At 40.5% G+C, this 19,276-nt stretch overlaps 1 protein-coding gene and 1 long non-coding RNA gene across 9 annotated transcripts in view; one reads left to right on the top strand and one right to left on the bottom strand.

Annotated features, from left to right (window-relative positions):
- Nucleotides 1-1,066: 1,066 nt before the first annotated feature.
- Nucleotides 1,067-19,276, bottom strand: part of RDX (radixin) — an 87,698-nt gene continuing 69,488 nt past the window's right edge. For all 8 annotated transcript variants that reach the window (XM_049109980.1, XM_025465603.3, XM_035716710.2 and 5 more), the window contains 2 exons: nt 4,692-4,774; nt 1,067-1,710 (listed from right to left, as the gene is read on the bottom strand). In XM_049109980.1, the coding sequence (XP_048965937.1) occupies nt 4,708-4,774 (67 nt within the window). In that variant the 3' untranslated portion in view covers nt 1,067-1,710; nt 4,692-4,707. The remainder of the gene's footprint in view (nt 1,711-4,691; nt 4,775-19,276) is intronic.
- On the top strand, nt 1,999-17,750 carry LOC112671376 (uncharacterized). The gene is made up of 3 exons (XR_003143564.3): nt 1,999-2,739; nt 13,923-14,171; nt 17,247-17,750. It is a non-coding gene; the product is annotated as an uncharacterized LOC112671376 (long non-coding RNA).

Here is a 19,276-nt window from a genome sequence, read left to right as displayed (position 1 = left end):
GTGTTGTCACACTCTCACCAGAGGCAACTGATCATTTGTCACATATCTTTTTAACACCCACCCCCATCACCTGTCCTGGCCACACTGTGTCTGTGTGTAGACAAGGTCTGTGCCGAGTTCTCCCACGGGGGTACCCGCACTGTGCCCTCTTCACCCAGGGATCCCGAGCCACAGGGTCCATGGAAAGGTGAAAGACAGCCTGGCACGACCGTCCGGATGGTTATCTGATCAGGGGCTCAGAGGACTCCACCTTGTGATTTCCTCAGGCGCTCAGTCTACGTAGTTCTAACATGACAAGTGGTTTTCCACATGCTGGCCCAGGACACGCAGCTTCCACTGCACCCCAGGGGCTGAAGATGTTACATTCTTACGTATTCATTTTACGCGGATTTCCACTTAGAAATCAAGGAGGAGCCTGAGAAACAGCAAATCTGATGAGAAACCATAGCAATGTATGTGATTTCTCTTTTAAGTTGTAAAAATGCCTGATAACCAAAGATTTCAAATAAATTATGAGACCAGTGTGGGAGCAAATCCTCCTTGATCTGACAAACAGCATTATCTCTGCAAGATAAACAGGTGTCCCCTTTAGGAGGACACTGTTTCTAAAACTTGGCTAGTGCCCTTGAAAAACATCAAAAACAAAAAAAAGAAAGAAAGAAAAAAAGAAAAATATCAGAGACAGATGGACAAAGTGCAAATCATGTGGCATGTTTTGCATGTTTTTTTCTGAAAATCTTTATGAGGTAACTCTGTGCTTACAGGTGTCTGCCTTCTGACTGTAGAGCAGCACATTCTTGGAGGGACTGTTAAAGCCGCTCACCGTGCAAGCTGCCACCCGATCCTCAGAGGTCCAGCCTTGGACATTCGAGCCACCTCAGAGCACCAGGAAGAGTGCCACTTAGTGAATTAATAATGCTGCTTCACATCCCAGCTCCACCACCATACTCCCCAAGCTTCCTTCTCCAAACACTGGCCAACTCCAAACTAATGCTCTGTGAAATCAGAGAGGATGAGAACCAGATAGGAGGATGCAGGGGCAGGAGGAAAGGAATGCCCCCCTGGCTGATGTTAGAATGTATTTATTAGAATGTATTTATTGCTACATTTATGTACAATTATACAAACAGCCCAGACAGGAAAGGGAATGTTGCATTGAGTTCTCCAGATTCCACACATGTGCACAAGTAAACAGACCTGTACTCCGCTAAGTTTGCTCTCAGTTCAAAGCCAAAACTAGGTCACATACATTTTCTGAAAAAGTGGGCAATTCTTGGGAATTGTCTCCATGTATCCCTCCTTCTTTACAAGCTAGTCATGCAGAAAAAAAGTGGGTTCTCAGAAGCGAATGCCCTCAGGCATCTCTGTAGAGGGCGGTGCCTTGAGGACAGGATGCAGTGGGCACAGGCCTGGGACTGCAGGTGCAGCGGGGCAAGTCCCAATCCCAGCCCACCTTCCTAAGGTCTGCCCCCAGGAGAGGCCATGGGGGGAGGGGGAGGTTGGAGAGAGAGACAGAACAGCAAAAGAGGGAAAACCAACAGGAAACTGAGATGTGAAGAGAACCATCAGCCAGAGCCCAGGTGGAAGTGATGCTTGTCCATCTGGTTCCAGCTAAGAGTCCAGATTTGGGGGAATGTACACATTCGGGATGGCAGGCATGTCTTGGCATGTCCTCATCCTACAGCTCGCTGTGTATCAGACGCCAGGGACCTGCATGAAGACAGTGGACAGGAGCGTGAGGCAAGAAGGAAGACGACTAAACTGAAATATGATCCTACTGGCTAAAGAGGGCCCCAGACATCTTCCCACATTTCACAGGTAACGCAGAACCATGCACGGTGGAGTGCACTGCTGACTCATGAAGTGGGGCCGGAGCGCTCAGGACACTCAGGGAATACAGGCTGTACCACAGCAGAGGGGCTGCCCAGCCTCCACTCGGACCTCGACCCAGCCACTGTCATGATCCCACAGTGGATCTAACAGAGGACCTGGCAACAATCAGACCCAGAATTGTGAGGTGGATCTGGGACCGTGGCAGAAACACACTCCCTTTCATGTCACAGTTCCCTAAACCTTTGTGACAGGCATCACGAGAGCCAGCTGAGCAGCCTGACAGGCAGGTGTGCCTGAGGGGTGAGCTCACCTCACCTACAGCAGCACTGCCTTCCCCACCCCAGGCCACTTCCCATTTGAGGGCCCAATGGGAGGGTCTTCATATCTGTTCTAACCCAGTGTCCTGGGCTCAAATCGACCTGGCACCTCAGGGAAAGACAGGGCCTCAAGGATGAGAGCCAGAGGCCTGGGAGTCTGAACACCCCAAACCATCAGAGGCCTTTGGGGATGACGGGCAATTTGTATCCCTGGAATGTGAGGCTGTAGGGCCTCTATCCCTGCAGAAACCAGCCAGCTCTCACTTGTCCATGGTTATGGATGTCCCTCTAATTCCTCATCACCATAATCCCATAGGTGAGCCACAAGGAAGACTGGATGAGACTTCTGCCCGAGAAATCCTAAGGATGGTGGGAGGAGGACCAGAAAAACCATTTGGAAGTCCCTGTCCTTCCTCTTGGGTCAATAGCATTGTAATCAGCCATAGGGGGGCCCATCGGCTCTTCCAAGGCTGCCAGCTATGTGACATTTCAAGCTGAAGTATGTGGCCACTGCCAACTCCTTGGATCCTTTTATCAATTCATCTCTGGATAATTCAAAAATCTCTGTCATTTGATCTTGACTTTTCTGGTGAGTCATGCAGAAACTTTCTTTTCCTACTTCTGATGACAAGAGCACAGAGTTAAACTCATTGAAAGAGTTCACTCTAAAAAGCAAAAACATTAACAAATGACAACCAATGAGGAAAAAATTACAAAACATCAGATACATTTCAGTGTGGGGGCTTTTACCCATCAGCAAACAAAATAGAAAGAGTTATGTCAAGTCCTGCATTGGAAGAAATGGTGTAAAGGCAAGTAGCTAAAAAGAGTATTGTTTGTAGCTCTGTAAAGAATGTTAAGAACATGTTTGAAGTAAGGATTCCAGCTGAGATCCCAGGAATAAGACTAATTAGATTCTCCCATTTTACAGTCAGCCACACCACTTTCAGAACAATGACAGATGTGTCACCAGCCCTTTCACATGGACTCTGACACAGTGGTAATATTTTGGTGATGTCACGGAATGTCAGAGATGCTCACAGGATATGAAACTCATTTCAAGGAAATCCAAAATTCAAGGCTAAAGAAGCAAATCATTTCTAAAAATCCCTACCCTGGGCTGAACATATATGATCATTTTTTATGTCACTTAAAAAAATCTTAAAGATAATATTGTTATTAGAGACATTCATTCTACACTTTAAAGTATTACCTCAATATTCTCATACAGCTAGAGATGGGTTTATAGAACTTGAGGGGGATTAATCAGCAATTTTGGGGAACTCAAATGTATCATTCAAGATGGACAAGGTAAACTTTATTGCCATGGTTTTATTTATAAATGGGATGAGTCAGAACAGTCTCTGCTAAAGAAATTAGAGAATTTTATTTTATTTTTTTTTATTTTTTTTTTATTTATTTATGATAGTCACACACACACAGAGAGAGAGAGAGAGAGAGAGAGAGAGAGAGAGGCAGAGACACAGGCAGAGGGAGAAACAGGCTCCATGCACCGGGAGCCCGACGTGGGATTCGATCCTGGGTCTCCAGGATCGCGCCCTGGGCAAAGGCCGGCACCAAACCGCTGCGCCACCCAGGGATCCTGAAATTAGAGAATTTTAAAACAGCCTGCTTCAAGGTAATCGTGGTCAATGATTTTAAAATATTTCCAAATTGAGATCAATGCATAACACTAATCTGGCTTAATGAGCCAATTCTAGCTTTATTTATATATATATATATAAATGTGTATATTTATACATAAAATGTATATATGTTTTATATATATAATGTATATATACATATATATTATATATAATGTATATATAAATGTATATATGTATATGTATATACATATGTATAAATATATATAAATGTATAATCTTCATTTTTAAGTCTTTTAATCTTTCATTTTAATTTTAATTCATCTGAATTTTTTATTTCATTTTTTAAAGATTTTATTTATTTATTCATGAGAGATACAGAAAGAGGCAGAGACACAGGCAGAGGGAGAAGCAGGCTCCATGCAGGGAATCTGACGTGGGACTCGATCCCTGGTCTCCAGGATCATGCCTTGGGCTGAAGGCAGCGCTAAACCACTGAGCCACCCAGGCTGCCCTGAATTTTTTTTTTTTTTTTAGATAAGAAAAAGCCTCCCAGCAGCAGTGTTATCTGTGTGAACTTGCCCTATAATACTCCACATCACAAAAAAGAACAGTCTAAAGTAGCATGTCCCATCCGTTCACATGGATTACAGATAGAATCTCATTTATCTGACGTCAAAATTATTAAATTGGAGGAAGATGTTCTTGATTGGCAGAAAGCCCACGAGAGGTAAACAGAGAAAGAACCGGGAAGGGGGTGGAGCTAGATGTTGTAATGGGAGGGCTTGCTGTGGGTGAGCTCCTCTGACTGGGGATTCATGCAGCTAGAATAAAGGCTCTGGGCAGTGGACGCACAGATTTGGGTTCTACCCGGCAGGGGAGAGGTGTGGCAGGTATCAGGGACAGGTGGGCGGCCGTGGCCGCCAGTGGTACTTACCTAGTGAGGGTAACTGTTACATTTGCTTTATACTGCTTTGGCAAGAGCGCATCTGGAAGAAGGCATACAGTTTGGGTCCCCACCTTTCAAAAGAGACATGAAGGGGTTAGGAAGCACTTAGCAAAAGAACACAGAAGGAAGTGAAAACAGCACAGAACAACAGGAGCACTCTCGTCACTCTGGATCCGGAGGGCCTGCGGGGCAAAGTGCCAAAGCAATCTTCTCCCTTAAGTATTAACTGTTTGTCTTTTCAATCCAGTCTTGAATCTTCACTATTACAATGTGGAAACAAGAATACCTTGACCACTTCCTTTTAAAATGGATGCTCAAATTCTAATGGTTGTAGCCACTCCACACAAACCAATCGGTTTCACAGGAAGAATGATGGATCTCAAAGTCATACACACCAAAGATTTTTAAGCATTAGAATCATGCTGATCAGATTTTATATTTAAAGTTCTCTCATGATTAATCTAGGCACTACTAAAATGTCCTTTGGGCACCAACCATTTACAGGCCCCAGATACTTGGTGGTGCCTCCTTTGAAATCAATAGTGGCTATCCTTTTTTTTTTTTTTTTATGATTTATTTATTTATTTGAGAGAGAAAGAGAGGAGGGGGGGGGGAAGGGGAAAGTCCCAAGCAGACTCCATGCTGATTAGAGCCCTATGTGGGGCTTGATCTCATGACCCTGAGATCACGACCTGAGACAAAACCAAGAGTTAGTTGCTTAACTGCGTGAGCCACCCAGGCGCCCCAGTGATGTCTGTGATTAAGTGAATTTTCAAGAGGCTACGGCTACACCTACCTGCTAAAAGACTGGGATGGGCTAAGACAAGGGATCTCCCTCACAGCCCTGTGGCCCAGTGGTGGTCAGAGAGACCAGTTTCAGCCCCACTGTCTCTGGTCTGTCTTCTTCAGCTGACCCTCCTGCCATTCTCAGGAATAGCCCTCATAGACACTAAAAACGAGTTTGCAATGAACTCTACAAAGAAACCACCAGGCCTGCCAAGCTTATCCACGCGCAAGTTCTCTGGGCACAATAGTGCCTACGGTACTTTCTACGCTGTGGCTCAAGCAGTTGGAGATGCGGTTAGTGGTCCGCTCTTATAGATCAGTTATGTGCCAGAAGGGCATCTGCGCTGGGCTGTTTCCCACAGGGATCAATAGTAGTGCAGATTCCAGGCACTTAAACCCATAATGAAAAACCGAGGCTTTGTAGTAAAATACAGTAGAAACCCCAAATTTGTCAAAGCTAGTAATAAAGGAACACAGAAACAATGAAACTTATTAACAGTTTTTAAACATTTTTTAGATTTTTCTTGTAATACTTGAGCTTGATGTTAAACTGGGCAGAATTAATTAGATGACTAAGTAGTACTTGAAATTTGAGAGCTAGAACTTTATTGTATCAGGTTTTTTAAAAAATGTGCTATATTTTTCCCCTTAGTCATAAGCATTACTTTTACCATGATTAACCATAATTGAGATACGACTGACACTCATAAAGGAACAAAAGGAAAAACAGGAAGGAAAAGAAGAAAACTACAGAAGGAAAAAAAGAATGACTCACACGAGTACACTGAAGAAGTTTGGGAAAGCAAATGAAAAGGAGGATGGGGGAGTAAATGTGATACATATACGGGACAAGGAAGAAAATGGAATTAAATGACAGTTGTCAGTATTAACAGAAGAAACTATATCCATCTATTTCTCTAAAAGAAACAGTAAGATATCAAGTCAGAAATTTCAAAGTTTGCCGCCAGATGGCACCATGAGATTAAAGTAACTTGGTTGAAGCCAGCAACCCATGAGGGGGCGGAAGGGGGTCCCTACCTATGGAGGGGCAGGATATTCAGGATCTGTAGAGCTCCGTCACAGGTTAGGACTTACGAGATAGATCAAGCTACCCCAGGAACACAAACGTAAAAACATTAGAAAATCTATCTAATTCAGTATGTTAAAAAAAAAAAACAAACCTTTTTTTAAAGCATATGAACATATTATCTCGATATACACAGAAATTGCACTTGATAAATTTTTAAACCTTATCTTTATTTAAAAAGAAACTATAGCAAAATAGGCATATGTATATAAAAGGAAGTTTTATCAACCCAATAAAGGGCATGAAACAAAAACCTAGAGCAAACATGGAGTGGCAAACATTAGGAATGTTAGAAGCATTCCTCTTAAATCAGAAATGAGATGTCACTTACGCCCGACACTATACTGAAAATTTCAGTCAAGTCAGCTCAAAGAAAGAAAGGTTATATGGCTTGAGAAGCCAGATTGAACTGTCATTATTAGAAACAAGAATAAGCAAGGCTCCTGAATATAGAGTCAGCAAACAAAAATCAGTTTCATTTCTACAGGCCAGCCACAAGTAATTTTAAAATGTAACTCTTAGAAGATAATAAAAATGAAGATGCTTAATAGTAATTCCAACAAAAGGCACAGAGGATCTTAATGCAAAAATTTACACTTCGCTGAAAGGCATTACGGAAAACCTCAATAAATGGAAAACTATTACATGTTCCTAATTAGGGATATTTAATATCGTGCAGATGTATCTTCTTCCCAAATGAATCTAATATCAATTACTATTAATCCATTTCCAAACAGAAGTTTTTTTTCCCATACAATTTTACTGATCTTTTTAAAAAAGATTTATTTATTTTAAAGAGAGAGTGAGTGGTGCAGTGGGGAGCGGCAGAAGGAGGAGAGAGTCTTAAACAGAGTCTGTGCTCACACAGAGCCCAACCTGGGGCTGCATCTCAGAACCCTGAGGTCAGGAACTGCCTGAGCTGAAACCAAGAGTTGGATGTTTAACCGACTGTGCCACCCCGGTGCCCCCAATTTAAATGATTTCTGGGGCACCGGGGTGGCTCAGTCGGTAAGTGTCTGCCTTTGGCTCAGGTCGTGATCCCAGGGTGGAGCCCTGCTCAGCAGGGTAGTCTGCCTCTCCCTTTGACCCATCCCACTCTTGTGCACCCTCTCTCTGAGATAAATCTTTAAAAAAAAAAAAAAAAAAAGATGATTTCTAAAATGTGTGTTGTAGAAGGGGGGTCTGGCTGGGTAGGGCATGCTATTCTTGATCTCAGGGTTGTGAGTTCGTATCCCAGGCAGCATGTAGAGACTACTTAAAATACAATACAATTTATGTAGTAGAACAAAGGCCCAAAAACTAGTCAGGAATTTTTTTTTTAAGATTATTTATTTATTTATTCATGAGAGACACAGGCAAAGGGAGAAGCAGGCTCCATGCAGGGAGCCCGATGTGGGACTCTATCCCGGGTCTCCAGGATCAGGCCCTGGGCTGAAGGTGGCGCTAAACCGCTGGGCCACCTGGGCTGCCCACTAGTCAGGAATTTATTATTAAAACAAGGTGGAGAAAAAATACAGCTCTGCCAAATATTAAGACATGTTACTAGCTAAGGCTTTTATTAAGACCTTTGGAACAGGGCAGCCCAGGTGGCTCAGCAGTTGGGCAACTGCCTCAGTAGGAGAGGGATGGATTGTCAAATAAAGCATTACACAACTGGTTATCCAGCTAGAAAAAAATGGATCCACACTTTATACCATACCCAAAGTTACTTCTAGCTGGACTAAAGACTCAAGTGTAAAAATAACCAAACATGTAGAAGAAAACTTAAAAATGCAAAACTCTTAGAAAAAAATGCAGAATACCTTCATGACCTTCAGGAAAGTAAGAATTTCTTAAATAAGATACACATAAAAAAAACCTGCCACAAAATTCTAAGAAAAAAGATATATAAATTAAGCTACAATAAAATTTAAAAGTTTCTCCATCAAAAAAATAAAAAGATGAAAAGATGAGGTACAACTTAGGAGATAACTGTAAAACATTTAAGTGTCAGAAGATTAATAACCAAAATATAAAGAAATTCTGTGAAGCATTTAGATCAAGAAGGTAACAAAAAATGAGCACACACACACGAAAAGTCATTTCAAGGAAGAAGAGACATGAAAAGCCCATAAATGAGAAAAACTCTCAATTACATTAATAATCAGGAACATGCAAATTAAAAACACAAGTATGATACCATTTTAAACCTCTCAAATTGGCAGAGTTTAAAAATTCTAGGACTATCATGTGTGGTAAAGATGTGGAAGTACCTTTACTCTGATGGCTACATAGTCAAGTTGAAAATGTACCTACCCTGTAACTGAATAATTCCCCTCCCTAGGTCTCAGCCACAGAGATACTATTGCTCACATTAACTAGAAACATGTACCAAAAAATCTATGCCTATATTGTTTGTAAAGTAAAAAAATACTAGAAACAAGACAAATGTCCATCATCAGGGGAATGCGTAAATCATAGTATACTCATAAGATGAATACACTCACAGCAGTGAGAATGAATGAACTGATGCTAGTCACCAAAATGGATGTGTGTATGTCTGTGTGATAAAACTAAAGTTCATATTCATGCAAAACTAGACATCATGTAAACCAGACATTATATTGCTTGTGGATAACAAACACAGTGAAACTCACAGGAAGACTTGAGGTGAAAAGGAGGGCTCCAGAATGTCAAAGTTGCTGGCAGTGTACTATTTTTAAAACTGATACACGAGGGCCACGTGGGTGGCTCAGTCCCTTAAGTATCTGACTCCCGATTTCGGCTCAGGTCATGATCACAGGGTTGTGAGATCGAACCCACAGCATCAGGCTCTGTTCTGGGATTCCCTCTCTCCCTCCCTTAGCCCTTCCCCCCCCTAAAAAAACTAGTGATACACAAGTATCTATTATATATATATACACATATATATATATAATATATATAATATACACATATATATGCACACTGACCCTTGAACAATAGTGGTTTGAACCATGCAGGTCTACTTACATGTGGATTTTTTTTATACAGTCCAGTACTGTAAATGTATTTTCCTTCCTTATGATTTTCTTAATGGCACTTTCTTTTCTCTAGCTGATTTTATTGTAAGAACATAGTATGTAATACATATAAAATATGTGTTAAACAACTGTTACTGGTAAAGCTTCCACTCAACAGTAGACTACTAGTAGTTAAGTTCTGGAGGAGTCAGAAGTTACAAATGGATTTCCAGCTGAGCAGGGGCCTGGTACCCTGAGCTCCCATGTCATACAAGGGGTCATCTGTATAATATTATAATGTGTTTTAATAATAACCTAGTAATATATAAGAATATATATGTATATATAAGTAATATATAACAAGTAATATATATTAATATATAAGTAATATATAATAAGAATATATATATATATATATATATATATATATATATATTCCTTTATATATCTCCAAGAAACCTTTCTTTCCCTAACACTCTGGTAAGACCTTCTCTAGTTTTTAAGGGTTTAAAACAGATATTAATGGAGGAAAATACAACAGGAAAGTTACAGATTTGGTACCATTATCTTTGGTCATTAAACCATCAGAATTGTGAAGGTCTTAATTAAAGAAACCATCTAGGTGGAAAACTCAATAGTCATTCTAGGGACACTGAATAAATGCAACCACATGATTCCCACAGTGTTGGGCACATCTTCCCTTGGTCAGTGCTTCTCATGAGGGGTTCCAGAACAGCAGCGTCAGCCCCACCTGCTAAAAATGCAAGTTCCTGGGCCCCATGGAGATTCACTGAATCAGGCATTTGGGGAGGGGCCCCTGCAATCAGTGTTTTAAACAAACTTTCCAGGTGATTCCAATGCATGCTCGTGAGAACTACTGCTGAAAGTTTTTCAAATGTGTAAAAAAAAAACACACACACACACACTTTCATTCCAGCAAAATAAGACCCTTCTATAATCAAATAAAATTCTAGACAGGAAAATCACACCACTGGCCTTTGGAAAACAGGACTGACTTTCAAATCCTTTAATTTCAGGGGTCAGCAAACCATGGCTCATGGACCACATCCAGCTCCCTTATCTGTTTTTGAAGAGATCATGATTTTAATATACATTTTTTTAATCAAAAGAAAAATATTTCATAATACATAAAAATTAAGTAACATTCAGATTACAGTGTCCATATATAAAGTTCTTTTTAAATAAAGATTTATTTATTTAGAGAGGGAGACAGAGCACATATGAACAGAGGGAGGAGCAGACTCCACACTGAGCACAGAGCCGATGTGGGGCTCCATCTCAGGACCCTGAGGTCATGACCTGAGCCTAACTTGAGAGTCTTAAGCTCAAGGGACTAAGCCACCCACATGCCCCACATATAAAGTTTTATTCGAAGGCAGCCTTCCTCATTCATTTACCATGGCTTTAGCTCTTTCTAAATAGCAGAGTTGTGCCATTGTGACAGGAGCTATTTGGCCTATAAAGTAAAAAAATATTTAATACCTGGACCTGTATAGAAAGAGTTTGCCATCTTCTGCTTTTATTCGATATTTAGAATCTACCAATCTGAAAGCAAAATATAAGCAATCACAGTGATTTCTTTTAAAAATACAATTTTCATTTTAATTCTGCAGGCAAAAATCTAATAGCTCAAAGAATCATATGGAAAGCTAAATCAGACCCACTTTTATCTACAAAGCAAATCAAATAGCCCACATAGAGCATCTGGAAAATGTTAATTATGCTTTCTCTCTTCAAATATTCTAATAAATGACAAAGAAGTGACTGATGAATTTTAATGAAACACTATCACACTGAATTCTGAAAGCTAACTTAGCCATCTCCTCCTGCAGACGTTCACTCGGGTGTTAACCTCACCTGTCAGGCTGTCTTGAATGATGGACTTCACTTTCTGGGCTTTACACTGCGGCTGCCTTCTTCTCTTCCCTGGAATGCAAGTCTCCTCGCAAGAGCCTTCTTCCCTCTGATCCTCAACCTCTTGAATCTTTTCCAGACTAAGTTTAGCTCTTATCACTAAGGACCTGCTCACTGAGCTCCTGAAAATTTTATCCAACCCCCATTGCATGGCTGAGAAAGCCAATTTCTATCCCTATTCATTTTCACTTCTGAGATTCACTTTCCTCTGGATGTCTGAGATCCCTTGAGCATCCATCTTTCTTTTCATTTCCAAGGCTTTAACACTCAGTAAAAAGAAAAGGATGAGTTCTCACCTCTACAAGAGTACATCATGTATTTCAACTTTAAGTGACAGTCACCTTATCTTGGAAATGAGAGCACACTGAACTCTTGGCAGGTTGGTGTTACCAGCCCACACAAAACAGCTGAGCAAGGGGCAGCCCAGGTAGCTCAGCGGTTTAGTGCCACCTTCAGTCCAGGGCGTGATCCTGGACCTGGGATCGAGTCCCACATCAGGATCCCTGCAGGGACCCTGCTTCTCCCTCTGCCTGTGTCTCTGCCTCTCTGTCTCTCTCATGGATAAATGAATTAAATCTTTAAAAAACAAACACAAAAACAGCTGAGCAAGTAAGTCTGGTCTTCAACGTCATGGGGTCTGATCTTTAGGTCACTGTTACTCCATATTCAGCTCCATATTTAAAGCATTCTTCTTAGGCCTTTAAATCACTGGATGCATCCACTTGTAGTTGTGCGGACAAGAAAACCCACCAAAGGGTGCTGTCATGTAAACACATCTCAACTGGGAAAGTAGTCAGTGTTTGTAGTAAAAAGGATCTGGGCTTCCAGTTCAAAAACCAAACCCAGAGGCAGACTACACTCCTGTGGTGCCTTCAGACAGCTGACTCCGCTGTGAGATGGTACCGTGCACCAATCTTCAAGGACACCTGTGGCATTTAGGACATCTTTGTGTGGATTGGGGAAGGGATCCTTTCCTCTCGGCAGATGCCACCCTGGGAAGCCCCAGGGTATGTGCTGGTTGTGTGCATACCAAATCCACACCTGCATGCCTGCCCACAGACCTCTGTGAGCTCCTTGGGACCCGGCTCCTGTCCCATCTCACCCCGTACAATACTCCCCTCTCTGGGCTCACTCAGCTCTGGAGACATACGGCCCTCCTTTCTGTTCCTTCAACAAGTCAAACCTTCTCTTGATTCTTGTCTTTGCATATGCTGTTCCTTCTACCTGGTATGCTTTACAAGAAAGATAATAGTGTCCAGTGGCCACTTCCAGCAAGCAGATACATTGCTCGGTTTACAAAACATTTTCTAAACTTTTTGAAGTACCTGACATATAAAATTTAGATTTCACATAAAAATTATATTTCAGCTTATCTTAAGCATTATTCTTTGTATATTCTTTTTTTTTTTTACAAAGCTACTTTCTAGCTTATCTTGGAAAACCAGAAAGCTCAGCAACAGTGGGCCTCCCACATGAGATGTTGCTGGGCTACTCAGAGCACAAGGTTTCAGGGGATACATCATCCCCACAAGGCCCTGGGCACTCCTTTGATCCCTCCCACGTTTGCGTTTATCATCCTGATTTAAATAAAAGAGAAGCAGCTGGCTTTCAGGGGGCATCTTACAAGCCACCTCTTACAGAGACTTTTTCTGACCTTCTTACCCCCAGTTATCATCCTCATATTTGCCCCTACTCAGTCCACTGTTCTTTCATAGTATTGATATAAATATGTTGCTTTTATAGGTCAAAGATGTTGGATAGTGGCAATTTCACGATTCAATCTAATTTACAACCTGTTAATTACTCTGTTTCATGTCGTCCTATAGAAAGTAGGATCTAATCTTAGTGACTCATATTTTCAATGACCAGTATGTAGACAGTGCCTGGCAGGTACTAGGTACTAAAATATTTGGATGAGTAACTTCAAGGACTCCTCCCACCAAAAGTTCCTTGGCAGCTCCAGAACATACACAAAATTCATTTTCACCTTCCCTGAGGTCTCTAGAATCAGCCCAAGTTAGAATTGGCCTGACCCATACCCCAGGGCAGTCCTACCACTGCTCAGCACTGCCCCCTACTGGGCTCTGGAGCTCTTTTTTTCTCCCAGACCAGCTTCCACCCATACAGCTGATGCCCCCTCGTTTTAGCTTTAGAGATTATTCTGAAGGTGTGATTTTTTTCCTGGAACCCCTGCAAACATCATTGAGACCACCACTGGACATCCAAGAAGATGTTCCCTCAGCCTTAAAAGGAAGCGGGGGTGGGGTGGGGCAGAGAATGGTACTTGTTCCTGAATTAACTGCTGACCATCACCAGAGCCTCGGCCTGCTTACAGATGTCAGCAAGAGGCTGGCTGCTAATCTTTGTATGTGTTCTCTTGTTTACTTGTCTCATTGTCACATTGTTTAACTCTTCTGTTTCCTTCTCTAGTCTATGAATTTTTGAAATTATCTGCAAATCCTCAAGATCTACAAGTGTGAAATTGAATAGGTTCAATCATTCAAGGGCCACATGTAGCATCCATCCCCCAAAGGTGAACAAGGACACAGATGGCCATTTGCCAGGATGCACATTGGTGTCAGCTTCAGACGTCTGTATTTGACAGAGAAACCACCAGGAGGAGCATTTTCCTGCTGTATGCATATGTTTGTGGGAGTATGTTCCAGAAGACACTGTACAGTTAAGTGAAAAAAAAAAAAAAACTATTATAATTCCAGGGAAAGTGCTCTTTTCAATTATCTTCCTGTTGCCAAAACCAGTGTACACTTTAAATACTGTAACAAACCTTTTTCCTAAGACACTAGTGGTCACATGTGCCACCCAAACCCCTGCCCTGGAGTGTTTCTGCAGTTCTCTCTCCCATCTCTTGCTTTGGCACTAAACATTGTATTCTCACCAAGGTTCTATACTAAACCCAGTCTCCCCCTTCTTACACTTTACCCTTGGGAAATTTCAACTGACATTCCATCAGCATTCCAAACTTAAATTGTCCAAAAAGAAATGTCAAAGGCACACACACATCTACTTCCTCTCATGATTTTCTAGTGTTTCATGACCCTACCTTCTGAATCTCAAACTTCAACCTTTATAATATAAACTGACAATTCCACCACAATCACGTTTTCTGTGCCTTCATGGGTTTGTATATGTAGCTCCTTCTATCTAGTCTTCCTATTCCCTCTCCCCCACCCATTTAAGAATAATTCATTTTTAAAGACTTGGCTTACGGATCATCTCCTTCCAGGAAGTCTTCCCTGGACCTTTCCAGAAAGATTAGGTGCCTTCCTTCTGAGCTTTCATACCTTATCCTATTCACTTCACAGTTCATAGAGAGTACCTACCATGTGCCAGTCACTGCTCTAGGCACTGAGCGCATATCATTGCACAAAATTCCTGCCTTCATGGAGCTTACATTCCAGTGGGAGAAGGTAGACAATAAATGATGCAGACAGTCCCTGACTTACAACTTTATAATGGTATGAAAGTGATATACATTGGGTAAAAACCATGCTTCAAAATTTGAATTCTGTAGGCTAGTAATATGCAATACCATCCTGTCACCTGATGCTAGGCAGCGGCAGAGTTCTAGGTCAGCCCAGAGTGATCATGAAGGTCAACAACTCATATGCTGACAACCATTTTGTACCGAGACAACTATCCTATTTTTTACTTTCAGTGTAGTATTCAACCAATTACATGAGACCGTCAACACTGTATTATAAAATAGGCTTTGTGTTAGACAATTTTGCCCAACTATAGGCTAATGTAAATGTTGTGAGCCCATCCGAGGTCAGCTAAACTAAACTATGATGTTTGGGAGATTAGGTGTATTAGATGCATTTTCTACCTAGGATATTTTCAACTTACAGCTTAACAAATGTAACCCCATCGTAAGTCAAGGGAGATCTGTATACAAATATAAACATACATTATGTGAGATGGCAAGTGCTACAGAGAAAAAAAAATGGGAAGAAATGTGTAGGGAATACTGGGAACGATGCAATTTTAAATAAAGTGGTAAGGGAAGACCACAGTGAGGGGACATTTAAGCAAAATCCCAGAGATCACAAAGAAATAAATTATAAAGGTATCTGGGGGGAAAAAGGCATACTAAGCTGAGGTAATAGGAGCTCTGGCTAAAGATTAAGAAAGAAGCCAGCTGACATTAATCTAGTGAGAGAAGGAGAAATCAACAAATGAGGTCCAAGAGCAACAAGGGACCAGATCTTGGGCTCTGAAAGCCACTGAGAAGATTATGGCTTTTATTCTGAGACGGAAAGCCTCGAGGATTTTGAGAAATGGTAGGATCCGACTTACTTTCTTAAGGCTGCTGTCTTAATAGACTAGAATACCAAGAGAAGAATCAAGAAAACTCATCACAAGGCTGTAGCAACCCTGGTGTATGCAACAGGGCAACAGCTGTGAAGGATGGATGAAGTGCTCATATTCTGGATATATTATATATTTTTAATGTTGGGCCAACAGATTTGTGGTTGGGTTGGATGTGGGTATGAGAGAAGAGTGATATATATGGTCAGGGTTTGGGCCTGATTCACTGAAAGAATGGATTTGCTCTCCTAAGGAGTATGGAGGCAGGAGCAAGCAGTGGGAGGGAGAAAGAGTGATGGAAAATGGTGAACATTACAGACTTCCAGGCCTTCCTGATAAGTTGGCCTAGAGTTTAGTGTGAATCTCATGGAAAAAGGGGGAGAGAGACCACAAACCACTAAGATCAATGTTTCTTCTATCTGATTAACATGAAGTATCATTAGCACTTCTGAAACAAATCTAGGGTGTATACGTCCCACTCCCAATTATTTATGACCCAAGAAAATCACTTAAGAAAATGATTTATGGTCAATGGTCAAAGTTTATAGGCACAAGTGCAATATTTGATCTAAAAAGAAAGCTCTAAAATCAAAGGACATTTTAACTTCAGAAAGACCACATTAGCACAGTGAACTAAGTATGAGAAGACCACACATACATTGTAGTTTAGAAGATGTTCAAAAAACACTAAGTTAATCTCCCTCCTAAAAAAAAAAAAAAAAAAAAAAACTTGCAGAATCTAATTTCTAATTTCTATAATACTTTTGCTGTCTGGTGTCATGGTAAAGTACCTTCTATCATTAAGTGTCTTTCAATGACCTAAGCTTATCATTCGCTGTTTTAACAAAAGTAGGCGAATACAAACTCAAACCACTGAGGATATGATGGCCATAGAAGGAAATTAAGAACCAAAAAGCCACTAACGTACATTTAGAAAACCCTACCCTACTGATTTTTTTTAAGTAACATTTTCTGACTACAGAATTTGAAGAAGTCAGAAGTTTTATTGGCAGATATTTCTCACTTGGGGCCCCAAAGGTGAAATGTTAAAACCATTATGGCCATGTCACCTTTTAAGTAAACCTGATACACAGAAATTGAATAGAGAGAAGTATCTCTCTTCCTATTAAAGGTGCTTCCATAAGCACATATTGCTATTCAAATTTGTTATATGTAAAAAGCACACCTACATTTAAGTAAAAAATAATTACCTGTAATTTTGGAATACCTAAGATTAAAAAAAAAAATAAGTCAACTTACCTCATCCCCTAGACTGTAACACAATTTCTTAGAATAAAACACAAGCAGTGTTTGTGCAATACACTACAGTATCGTTTATAAACAGCAAAGGATTGGTAAAAACTGTTCATCAGCAGTAAAGGAGCATCTGTACAGTTAAATGCTATGGTATTTTTGTATTGACAGGTGATGATTTCCAGCAAGCAGTGAAAGAAGTACACAACCGTGTGTACAGAAAGTTCGGATGTACACGAACAAAAGTAAGTACATAAGACATATGTGTGTAACGTCCAGATCTCCTCAGGCAGGAGGAATAGGTGGAAACAGTGACCTCTGCGAGAGGCTGGAGGGTTAGAGGACAAGAAAGAAGGCTCATTTTTCAGTGCTATCCTCCTCTACCTACTGATTTGTTCCATGTTTCATGTATCACTTATTTTTTAAAATTCGAATGATTTAACTTTTTAAAGTAAGGCATTGGTCACAAAGTAGCTAAGCAGCACCTAAAATATAAAGTACCCTTAGAATTTGGCAACTTCACACATGATTTGGTAACACTGGAAGCCAATGAAAAACAATATTCCTAAAAATATTTGTGACTTAATATCTACTTTTCTGAGTGTTCTTTTAATAAAAAAGGGAATTGACAGTAACTTGACCATTTTAATGCTTTAATAAAAGCCTCCAAAGAAAAATAACCAAAAAATCCTGAAATACCCCAGTTTTCTGGTGCTTTCCTATGATACAAGCTATTATCATTATAAATTTACAAAAATCAACACAATTAACCAGGGTTTCAGATGGAAATTCTACCTGTACTGCTTGAGGTAATATATATCCTAATATTTACTTAAGGTATTTACTTAAGGTAAAAGAAAAATTTGTAGTAAAAAAATGCTAAACTTAATGGTAAGTTAAATACAGTAAATAAGGTTATGATTACTTTCATTAATATTATGTTTTATATATACACATATGTAAACATATATATATATGTGTGTGTGTGTGTGTCAATACTGTCTATTCTATGGATGAAAGATCTAAATGTGAGACAAGATTCCATCAAAATCCTAGAGAAGAACACAGGCAACACCCTTATTGAACTCGGCCACAGTAACCTCTTGCAAGATACATCCACGAAGGCAAAAGAAACAAAAGCAAAAATGAACTATTGGGACTTCATCAAGATAAGAAGCTTTTGCACAGCAAAGGATACAGTCAACAAAACTCAAAGACAACCTACAGAATGGGAGAAGATATTTGCAAATGACATATCAGATAAAGGGCTAGTTTCCAAGATCTATAAAGAACTTATTAAACTCAACAGCAAAGAAACAAACAATCCAATCATGAAATGGGCAAAAGACATGAACAGATATCTCACAGAGGAAGACATAGACATGGCCAACATGCATATGAGAAAATGTTCTGCATCACTTGCCATCAGGGAAATACAAATCAAAACCACAATGAGATATCACCTCACACCGGTGAGAATGGGGCAAATTAACAAGGCAGGAAACAACAAATGTTGGAGGGGATGCAGAGAAAAGGGAACCCTCTTACACTGTTGGTGGGAATGTGAACTGGTGCAGCCACTCTGGAAAACTGTGTGGAGGTTCCTCAAAGAGTTAAAAATAGACCTGCCCTACGACCCAGCAATTGCACTATTGGGGATTTACCCCAAAGATACAGATGCAGTGAAACGCCGGGACACCTGCACCCCGATGTTTATAGCAGCAATGGCCACGATAGCCAAACTGTGGAAGGAGCCTCGGTGTCCAACGAAAGATGAATGGATAAAGAAGATGTGGTTTAAAAAAAAAAAAAAAAAAAAAAAAGAAGATGTGGTTTATGTATACATTGGAATATTACTCAGCTATTAGAAATGACAAATACCCACCATTTGCTTCAACGTGGATGGAACTGGAGGGTATTATGCTGAGTGAAGTAAGTCAGTCAGAGAAGGACAAACATTATATGTTCTCATTCATTTGGGGAATATAAATAATAGTGAAAGGGAATATAAGGGAAGGGAGAAGAAATGTGTGGGAAATATCAGAAAGGGAGACAGAACGTAAAGACTGCTAACTCTGGGAAACGAACTAGGGGTGGTAGAAGGGGAGGAGGGCGGGGGTGGGAGTGAATGGGTGACGGGCACTGGGGGTTATTCTGTATGTTAGTAAATTGAACACCAATAAAAAATTTAAAAAAAAATA

This window comes from Canis lupus, chromosome 5, assembly GCF_003254725.2.
Source record: "Canis lupus dingo isolate Sandy chromosome 5, ASM325472v2, whole genome shotgun sequence".
NCBI lineage: Eukaryota > Metazoa > Chordata > Mammalia > Carnivora > Canidae > Canis > Canis lupus.
This window is presented reverse-complemented; position numbering and strand designations above follow the sequence as displayed.